At 39.9% G+C, this 11184-nt stretch overlaps 1 protein-coding gene across 1 annotated transcript; it reads right to left on the reverse strand.

Moving 5' to 3' along the window:
- Window positions 1–3717: 3717 nt before the first annotated feature.
- LOC108778623 (uncharacterized) lies at window positions 3718–10455 on the reverse strand. The gene is made up of 4 exons (XM_018545844.1): window positions 10431–10455; window positions 10268–10344; window positions 6803–8515; window positions 3718–6193 (listed from the first exon to the last, which is right to left on the reverse strand). The coding sequence occupies exons 1-4, from the start codon at window positions 10453–10455 to the stop codon at window positions 3992–3994; spliced, it is 4017 nt and encodes a 1338-aa protein (XP_018401346.1). The 3' UTR covers window positions 3718–3991.
- Window positions 10456–11184: the final 729 nt, after the last annotated feature.

Here is an 11184-nt window from a genome sequence, read left to right on the forward strand (position 1 = left end):
TATATGTTGCGAAACTAGCCTGATATATAAATGGTCTTCTGATAAAAAGATAATTAAAATCTGCATTCGTTCCTTCGACGAAAATACATGTATGTATATATATATAACTATCCTACACCTGCATCTCCCATATAAAAGTCTCATTATCCTGGTCGTAATAATTAATCTTTCGAGCACACGTAAAGGTGCCTTTTAAGTTCCACGTTTCACACGTTGGCTTGGTTCACTTTTGTCTCCGCTTCTTAGAATATTAATGGCTCTTCCCAAAGACAAAGACACAGAGACGATACGACGGACTTCTAAAGCGATTATTATCCTAACTTTTCCCAAATGAGTGATGCACTTTTGCGTTTTTTTTTTTGTGCTTACAATTATACGCACGTATTTTGGTTAAAATAATCATTGAGTATGCTGTTGTATGGCGTGGCAATTCACGTCGTGCATTCGAAAGCCCAGTCATCCTTTATAAAACATGTAAATCATGACGAATGATTTTCTATTAACGTTAAGCGGATAACGATAATATTGTTCTAAATAGCATTAATCTTGCTATTAATTCATTTTGCTATTGTTGTTTGAAAATAATAGTCGTTCCATTTTCATCGATAATAAATCTTTAAGTCGAGTAATGTATTTATTTATTGTATTGAAAATGACCCGATTGGCGTCGGAACATTTTAATTATTGTTATTTTTATATTTTTTTAAACGTTCTTTATTACATAACTGGCTCTTAGTCCTTCAATTGTTTTGTTTTCAATTGTTTTTTGTTTTAAGTCGAGTGTTGCTTGTGTATATTCGCAATGCACCTCCGACTACTATTTGTTGGTAGATAAATTATTTAACAATTAATCTATAAATATATGAAATTTTTGCTGTTTTCTATCAGCTGCAGATGTTGTCTTTTTTTTTTGTTGTATCGTCGAGTGTGTGAGTTTTCAAGCTTCGGTATGCGATTACCGATGTGAGTGCGATAATTAACCGCGACGTCCATGTATTTTGCTCACAATTGCAGATAAAGTGTAAATATATTACATATATATATATATTATACATATATATTTTAGTGTGCGTGTGCCTCCTTCGTCTTATAGTTTGATACTGTTGTATATACGCGAACTGTATGTACCTCGAGTTACTGTAAAACACTTTAACTGTCAATTATATGGAGTTTTACGATATACACAAAACTTCAGCCAGCGTAAATTACATACCGTAGCCATATACATACATATATACATGTACGTGTGAGTACGTGAATACGCGTATAGTTGGTACATATATATAAATGTGAGATGAGATGACCTGTGCATAATTCTAAATTAGATACGTTCGAAGAGTAATACCCGTAGGCCCGTATACGTATTTGGCGAACGGAGAGATGTAATTCGATTCTAGGAAAAGAGCATCGAGAAAGTAAGTTTCATAAGTGTATCGAGACGGGTAAAATACTGTCTCGCGTACGTTAACCGATCCTAGAACACACTCGACACGAGATATCGTACCTAGAACGCCAGTTTTTAGGTACAGGGCCTATTCCGTAATACTTTGAATCCTTTCCGCTCCTTGAAACGCGTGTGTATCACAAGGTATTGTAAGTACTGTACATTAATATTGTTTCCTCATAGTGTCCAATTGCTTTTTGTAGAATACAGGTTTTCTATTCTTTTCCTCTTGGAAAGGTTGGACAAAGTTGTTGGACTCTGATTCTGATACGAAACGAAAATCTATGCAATACGAAATCCATTACAGCCAAGATACTTACCATCGCTCATGAAAGTATCGGTATCTTTGCGAATCCATCTCAGCTTGTCTCTTTAAAACTTTCATGGAACGATCGCTGCTTTAGAGGACTTTGCTCTTACGTTGTAAAGGAGATATTCCGAAATAGTATTTTACTTGTTAACGATTATCTATACGTATATGTAACTATTCGCCGTAACTTAAATATAGAATTGAACAATATTAAACGAATTATTAAATCATATGGTGATTACGATGTTTCAAACGACGTTGTCTTATTAATGCCATTCGGCCCTTTGTAGTTTCAAGTATCCCTTAATTTCCAATCGTCGGTTGAGGTAAGTTCTAGTGGTTTTATTATTCATCCAGCTGCGCATTTTATCTAATCCGACGTATTTATTTACAATATAAAACGATTATATGTGAATACATATAAATAACGTAAGAACAATGAACATATTGATCGTATCGAACATATCGTTAAATGCGCACGCGTTTACGTTATATGGTATATATCTATATATTTTCAGGTATATATTTTTGTTTAGAATTCGATCTGCACATGAATACTCTTATTAACAGATTTTTATTAATTAACCGATAAAGTTATATTATTTAGAAAAATATAATAATTGCAAGTGCGTATTTCTTAAATTTTAACTAAGTATAAAAGTATTAAATTAATATATATCGATATACAAAAATGCTTATAAACACAGGAGTAGGCAATATGAATCTTGATAAAAAGTTTCTGCTTTTACATGTAATGAGATTCAAAACGTGAATTTTTTTTTTCGAAATGCTCATTTCTAATTCCTAAAAAATACAAGATTTTTACAAAATTTGAAAAACTGTCTTATACTCATAGCTTAATAACTTGCTAAAACTTCTAATGATCTTAAAAATATCGATTTTTTTCAACTAAAAAATTCGAAACCGATAAGTTTCCGCCCAGAAGTTAGATTCTGCAAACTCTTAACGATAATATCGTTATGCGCAAGTAGAATATATATGATAAAAACGCTACGCAACGACCGTGCACTATCATTAAAAAAGTTACAGGATTTAACTACTAACGAGAATGTAAGAATAGAGTACGTGTTGAAAGTTCTACGCTACGCGCTTATATTTACAATATCTCGTAGCATTCGATAATTTCTTTATTCCGATGACGAGAAATGATTTAGGGAATGATCTCTTAAATAAATACACAATATAGGATGATTCGCATGCTTACACTAATAAGGCGTTCCCAATGATTATATCGTGCCTGATTCACGAAATTTGCTTTTGGTATTTCTTCTCGAGTAACCTAATGTGAAGATATAAAGAGAACGTATACGAAGGATTTTATAGGACACGAGTAGGTCGAGTAATTTGCTTTTTTTACAGATACTACACACGCTATATCCTGTCGAGCGTTTTTCTCAACGCAAGAAAAAGCGCGGCTGTAAAGCGCCACTGTGAGCTTTATCGAGCAGCAGCGCTTCTTCTCAGAATCTTTGCGCTATAATTGTTATCTCTTTGCTCTTCTAACATATATATAGGAAAGCACGTTTGAAATTATGATAACGTTAGAAACGCACGATGCGTTCCGAGTATTTTAATTTTCTACGACGGAAATGACGACGCGATGACAATAATTTAGAAGGGATTATGTAAAACTACGGTGCATTACAAGGTACAAGTTCCTCCAGTCTCTCGAAACTTTCTACGTTTAGCGTAAAGGCCAGTAATAGAACATCTCGAGAAATCTGTAGACTTTTTTCCGACGTAATATTTTTAGATTCTCTTTCAACCCTAATCGGTATTTGTTCCGAAATTTTCTTAATTGAGTACAGTGTACATTAAATTAAATTAAGTTTCTTTAATTCTCCGTCGTCAGAAATTGTTTATAACAAACGTTTTCACATCTTTACATACTTTTGAGTTACATAATTATATTATTCGGATTTTGATTTGTTTCTCTCTCTAAAATGAAAAAAAAATCTCTAATTACTAACTTTAAGCAAACACATATATTAATTTAAAGTACCCTGAATCCGCGAATACCGATTATAGGGTTAAAGAAAACCCTCCTACGTAACCATGTATTGTCGAAGATAAATCCTGGATGTTTCGCTTCTCGAAGGAAGCTCGCAAATCCCCCTACGGTTTCTCCCATTGCTTCTCAAAGCACGGGATTGTCGATCGCGCGCTACAGATTCGACGACAGTTTGCTCGTGGCAGAGGAGATTTATCGCGAGTCATCAGTTCTTTTTCGAGAGCTCCTGGAAAAAAGCCTCGATAGGTAACGTCGGTTCGTCCGTGTTGATCTTGAATTGCGCAGAGACGAGTCTGCTCTCCGGTGAGACCGCCTTGAACATGCCCGGCTTGTCGTACAGAGCGGAGGCGGAGCTCGTCAGATCCGCCACGCTCTGCGACGCCTTGGCGAAAAGTTCCTCTTCGTTGGCTTGCACGTCGAACTTCGTTGTAGTCTCCTTAGCTTCCGGCTGTCCCTCTCGCGCCGCGTCGCTCTCGCTTCCGGCCGTCGTGAAGATTTCCGGATTATCAACTCGACTCGTCTGCTCGGTCACGTCGCTCGAAATCTGTCCGCGATCCTCTTCGACCGATGCCGCGTCAGTTGGCGCCGCTTTCGTCTCCTCGAAATTCTGCGAAACAGTCTCTCCTTGGTTTTTGTTCTCTTGCACACCGAGTTTCACCGGATGGTCGTCGTGTGACGCCGCTTCTCCCTTCTCGCTGACGATCTCGTTGCCAACAAGGCGATTAGTCGACGAAGCAGTCGAGTAGAAACTGGTTTCCTCGGCAGACATCTCCGTAGATTCTTCCTGTCGTCTGCTATCCGTGACCGCGCTGTTCTCCTTCTGCAGCCTGTTCTTCATGATCGGCCTTCGGCGTATCGACGACGAGTACACGTTCTCCGGTCGCGTCGAACTCTGCCTGATATTCGTTTCACTACTGATCTGAGATCGTGAGGGACTGGTCGTCGTAGAGGCAATTCTACTTCGGTAGACGTTGCCACTGATCGGCCGTCTCTTCGGTATGAACCTGCCATTCTTTTCCGTCGTCGAAGACGCGCTCTCGTCCGTGTATCGTTCGTGATCCCTTGCAGCTGTAGGGGATGACGTAGTGGTTCGATAGTTTACCCTGGAAACATATTTGTACCTGCCGGTGGTTTCTCGGACAGCGTCGCCCGTCAGCTGTGCTTGTTGATTCTTCGCGCTCGACGTTCTCTGTCTGGTGTGAGGGCCGCGCGTCAAAGCTTCGTTGGATGGCGTCGGCGCCATCTCCGTCGTAGAGCTTTGCGACAGTCTGTTTTTGTAATCCATGCGACTCTTATAATCCTTGATGCTGAAACGTGGTCTAGTAGCGTTGCCGTATCTCAACGGGCGACCTATCTTGTGAGACCTCGATGTCGAGGTGGCGATTTGAGGAGTTTGCGTTACCGGTAACGGAGTGGTCGTTGTCGTCGACGTCGTCGTCGTCGACGCGATTGTCGCATCTGTGGTCGCGCGATCGAAATAATTACCGTCGGTCTTCACGTAGAGCTCCTCCAGCGGTATGCTGGTGACGATGTTCACGTTTTGCTGCCGAGTATCGACGTTGTAATCCTCGATCTTGCCACGGCTAATCTCCGTGAAGTACTCCGGCACTTGTTCCGGCACGATGCTGCCGTCGCGATGTCCCTCGCGTTGATATCCCTCATTTTGCTGCGAGGAGTAGTCGTAGTACTGATTAATCGGCTGGCTCGTCTCGTACGATACGCTTGGCTGATTCGTCGCGAACTGATTGTTCTCGTCGTAGCTGGGCGCGGGTTCCGTGGTTTGTCCGTAAGAATTTAGGGAGGTGTGCGCATTCTCCGTGACGATCTGCGTGTCGTACGACTCGTCGTGGCTCACTTTCGTACGGTGACTAGGTCGTTTCCTGACATTGCCTCTTTTATCCGCGTCCTCATTGTAACTCGCCTGGGTGGGTTTTATTCGCCTTCTTCGCGCAGAGTCGTGCTGATTATGCTGCACGTCCTCGCTATTATACTTGAGGAAGTCTTCCTCCTGATAAGACGTCGTGAGGGGCTCCGGCGTGGTCGTCGCCGGCTTCCTTCGGCGACCTGGCGCGACTGGACGACGAGTTCTGGATCTCTGCGTCGTCACCACCGGCACCGTTTGCACCTCCGGTGCTATCGTCGTCTGAATCGGCACATCTTCCGCGTATAGAGTCAAGGGAATGGCGGTTTCCGGCACTTGGCTCGGCGGCTCCGTCGGCGAGAGCTCCTGCGTGATGCTCGTTGGCTTTTTGCGGCGTTGCGGATCACGTGACGGTTTCTGCGGACGATACGGCCGCGTCTCGGTTTGGGGCTCACGATAATTGACTTGTTGCTCCTGATACCCATTCTGATAATGCTGCTGATATTGATAATTCTGATTCACTTGGTTCTCCGGGATCTGAGATATCTACAATAAACAATTTAGAATCTCATTTCTGATATCCCATATAAAAGTAGAAGAAAAGCCAATAATTTGTTGATTGGATTAGTTGATTGAATTGGATATTAATTTTATTATAAAATTTTGTTAAAGATCCCGCACTAATTAATTGATGTAATGAGTTAGTTTTCACGTATAACGTAGCTTTATAATGTGATAAACAGAAGATATTACAAGGCTTAATAATGGATAGTTTTGTTGAGCTATATATAATGTATTGAAGGTACTCTGAGCATCTTTGATACATTATTATTTAACTTTGTCTGTGACAGCTTTTGTTCGCCACTTTATAAGCTACTCTATAAAACTTTTAGAGTGAATTGTCTATCTGAAGAATGAAATTTCAGTCTCACTTTAAAAAAATCTAAAGAAATTTAGTGAATATAATATTATGTGAAAACTTTTTAATTTATTCCGGAAATTAATTTTTTATATAATTAATGCGAGATTTTTTTCTGCTAAAAGAATTTTATGATTTAATATTTCATTTTCTTCTTTTTTAATTTCTAAAAATTTTTATAATATTTTTTCATTTAATTAAAGTGGCAGAGTAAAATTATAAAGTGAGATATTTACCTGAGGCTGAAGTCTCAACTGATCGATGTTGTAAATACCAGGCTGTGATACCAGAATATTTCCATCTGTAGTGACCTGTGGTTCGAATTGTTCCAATTGAATCGTGTACGGCATGTCACTTGAGATCTTTACAATCTCCTGCGACTGATTTTTCGCAGACTCCGCGGCAAGTCTAGCCGCCTCTTCCTCCTCCTTCTCCCGTTGCGAAAGCTGATTAAGCTCTTCCTGCTGTTTTTTCAGCTCCGCCTGCTGCTGCCGTTCGATCTCCAGTTTCTGTTGACGATCCTGTTCCGCCAATCTTTGTCGATCGCGCAGCAGCAACTGTTGCTGCAGCAGATACTGTTGCTCATTGAAATGCTTCAGAGAGATACTCTCCGGTGTCTCGTAATCCGGTATCGACGTTGGTGGGTAAACCTCAACTGGATCGAAGGAGCTTTGCGGTCTATGGTACACGATCTTCGGGCCTTGAGTAATCTGATTCTGGTTTACGACCTCTTGACTGAACTTGCTCGGCGGATTCTCTTTCGGCAAAACTTCATTGATGTCAGACTCGTATTTGCTCTTCGGCCACGTAGGGGGCGAAAGTCCTTGGTGCTCTGGCACATAATAAGAGCTCGTAGTTCTGGGATTAGGTAACTCGGTTCGTCCTTTTTCTTGCTTGTTACGCGAATTCTGATTTGGTCGTTTATTATAGTTGTGCTCCCGAGCCGCATCGTTAGTCTGGTCGAATTTGCTGGGATTCCGCGTAACAGCGGTGGTGGTCGGTGGCGTTGACGAGGGTGAATAGATCGAAGGTGGCAGCAAAGTTTCGTACGGTAAAGAGGGTCGGAAGCTGTACATACTGTATGTGCCAGGGGGAGTTACGTAGCTGACCTCATGACTCTCGTGCACCAGGAAGGCAGGATCTCGCTCGTAGGAGGGTTTATAATGATTCGAAGGATGATTCACTTGACTGTAGAAGTTGCCGGTGTTAGCCGGGTTTAATACCTGTGTATGAGATTGCGCTTGATATCTATTGTAGACGTCGCCATTGTTGCCGATCTTTTGCTTGCCGAAGTCACCCGGGATCTCTGCGCCAGGCGGCTGGAAGTATGGCTTCGCGCTGTTGGCGACCTTTAAGGACTCAAATTGTTTCTCTGGTTGACGGGGTGGTTGCAGCGCCTGCGGCATGGCAAACGGCGGAACGTAAGGGTGATTGCTCGGGAAACCCTTGATGAAATAGGTCGCCGCGCGTACGCTATCCAGCGGTTGTTGATGGATATTCTGCGCCGTGAGGTAGGCTGCCTGCGGCGGCTGTCTCGGTAAGTAGCTACCACTATCTCGTACGACCGGCTTGCGGTGTTGGTTGACCTCGAAACGGTACGCGTCCTTGGGCGGTGGTATTAGGAACGTGTATTCCCGGGTCTCCGTAGCCACGTGTTTGCTCGGCGTCTTGTTGGTTTCGCCACGCGCTTTCGTCGCCGCGTGTCCGAACACTGTGAAACTACCGAGTATACTCGGAGGACTGTATTCGTGAACTGGCGGCTTACCCTTGCGCAACGGCTTCATTTTTTCCGAGGTCGCCATGTGTTCTTGAAACTTGCTCAGGACAGGATGCACCTGGACGTTCTTCTCCAGGTGACTCGACGGCGACACGTTGGTGCCGATCGTTTCCTCGTAAGAATTGGTCAGAGGTCGCCATCCATTCGCGATCATCGACGATCGTGTTGGTGGCTGCGAATCAAAGCTTGAGCTTTAGTTCTCGAATAGAAATTTAAAGATACATATATCGTATCTGTCAAGCGTCTATTATCGTAATAGAAAGGATTTTTATTGAGGAAATTAAATTAATAAAAAGGAAGAATTTTTTAAAAATGTTGATCTTATTATCTCTTTGACTTTAGAATAATGGAAAGAACGATTTTGTTATCTAAAATTTGAAAAGGTTAATACAGATCTGAAAATAATTTTAGACTCTCGAAAATAATTATGTAGAACGCTCAAGCAATGAACAATGCGGTTGGAAAGAATTTTGACATTATAACAATCATCTTGTGCGTTCTACATAATTACATACTCTGATGATCCAACGAAACTCTGTGTGTATTTGCGGTAACGTATCATTAAAAAAAAATTGTTATTTAATTAATTTTTCTTTACTTTTTAAAATTTTACTTATTTTATAATTTGACGAAATTTTTTTGAATGTTAGACTGATATATCGCGATGGAGGAACTTGTTATACCGGTCTTGTCATAAAGCTTTTCATGTACATTCCCTATACGGTGCATCAAACACAACTTTCGTTCACGCCATAGCGACGACAACAATAGTAATGCGATACTCGAACTTCCTGGAGAGGTTAATGGAATGGTTCCTGTTCCAGTTTCACCGCAACGGAGGTCCGAGAAAATCGTAAGTGAGACTTTTATTCCCCGCCATCATGTTAGCGGCAAATGGCGGTCTGTGTAATCAGAAAATAAGTATACGAGAGCCTTAGGAGCACGCTATTCCAAATTACTTGTCATAAGTCCGTTCGTTCAGAGACGATATATTACAAATTTTACTTGCATGCCACTAACACACGTTTCTAATATAAAATCAAATCTAAAATATCAAAATTTACTACTGATGAATGATGGACGTGAACGCTGTGACGCTCGTAAAGGATTACTCAATCACATTGAAAGAGCGAACTGTCTTGCAGTTTCCGAACTTATTCCGCTTTCAAAGCGTAAATCAGAGAATCTTCTCTTCCGATTGTCAAATCGCATAAAACTTCAATGAATGGAATGGAGAGACTTCGTGATTCGACTACGTGACTGGTTACGTAATAAAATTGCCAATAAGATATTAACTTTAATAACCTTATTCCGTAGATACAAGGTTGATTTATGATTGTTCAGATGATTCGGAGCATGAATAAGAATGATGTGTAATGTAAAGGTAAGATACTGCTAAAATTATAGCTGCGACGTCTAATCGTACTAAAAACAAGATGATTAGAGGGAAATGAATATTTAGGTCGTAAAATAATAGTGGTAAAGAAAATAAAATATAGACAGACCATAAAATAGAATAGTGACCTATAAATATAACGTAAAGAGAATAAAAATAAACAATACTGGTTAAGTCGGTAAGAAAAAAAAGATTTGATAGAACAATTAGCGATGGAGCGGAAAGAAAAGAACGAGGAAGACCTATAATGTTAGAATGACTTAAATATTTAATATTAATTACACGAGAAAAATACTGTTGGTTATTTTTTACGCGCATTTATGAACTCAAATGCAATTTTTCGTTACAAAGGATTTCAAAGAATGCTATTATCATAACTTTCTGATGTTTAGTATTAAATCTTGGGGCCATTAAATGTTAATGTAAAAGAAAGTGTAAGGTATCTTATGCAATAAAGATAAAAATGCAGTACTAATTTAATAATTAATAAATAACGATGTATAATGAAAAATATAGGAAATTACTTACGGTTTTACTAATGTCAGCGCGATCTATGGATACGGTAATTGCCCCTATCGTGACAAACAGCCATGCTGCCAAAACACCTATATAATTTAAATGATATAAATATTTAAAAAATTGAATACATGTTAAATAAAAGAATTTGTTAATTTATCAAAGGTGTACTTACAATTCAGTAGCAATATCGACGACATCGTGGCAGACCATGAGGTCATTTACAGGAATTCTGTAACGAAAAAATTTATTACGATCTAACATATACCTTTTAGATCTTACTTAAAATATTAATAATAAATTAATTAATAATAAATGTGTGAGATAATGCATTACATTGGTGAAAGTAAAAAATTCTGCATTTAAAATAAAAAACCGGTACTCAAGATGAAGGTCTTTATTTACGACATTAAAATGCTACTTTTTGCGGAATGTAGAATTGGCTTCACGAAAACTGGCATTTATCAACATCTGAGATATAAGTAGGACGGCTCATACTTCATCTCGCATTAAGGCGAATTAACTATTAAAACATGAGCACGAGAAAAGTGTAACGTATCGCGCAGAGAAAGGAAGGATATAGAAAGCGTCGTGAATCTATCATAATCTCTCGGATCGTTTCCGTGCTGTTTTCTCATTTTTAAATCGCGGTAATAGCGAAATTCACGAAGGAGGGAGAATTTCTCTTTTTACGAGCATTTGCCGTGATACGCAGACACCTTTTGTACAACGTCCACTTTCGTGTAAAATACGTGTGAAATACGCGCGAAGTCCAATAATTTTGGAATCATTCAGATATTTAAATCTGACTTAATGCTGCTCGCCGCGATAATAGTCTGGCACGTGCATGAAAAAGACGCGATAGAATTTCGCGCGCGGATATTGGGATATTACAGGATCGTTAGTAGAAGTTAATATTCATGAGGGTA

This window comes from Cyphomyrmex costatus, unplaced genomic scaffold (genome assembly GCF_001594065.2).
Source record: "Cyphomyrmex costatus isolate MS0001 unplaced genomic scaffold, Ccosl1.0 scaffold505, whole genome shotgun sequence".
NCBI classification, from domain to species: domain Eukaryota; kingdom Metazoa; phylum Arthropoda; class Insecta; order Hymenoptera; family Formicidae; genus Cyphomyrmex; species Cyphomyrmex costatus.

What these genes read in the sequence shown, in the direction of transcription:
- LOC108778623 (XM_018545844.1), bottom strand. Translation starts at nt 10,455, where the DNA reads ATGTCGTCGATATTGCTACTGAATT. An exon ending in GTCGATATTGCTACTGAATT is followed by an intron (nt 10,345 to 10,430) that starts GTAAGTACACCT and finishes TAAATTATATAG; the next exon opens with GTGTTTTGGCAGCATGGCTG. An exon ending in GCGCTGACATTAGTAAAACC is followed by an intron (nt 8,516 to 10,267) that starts GTAAGTAATTTC and finishes TTTGATTCGCAG; the next exon opens with CCACCAACACGATCGTCGAT.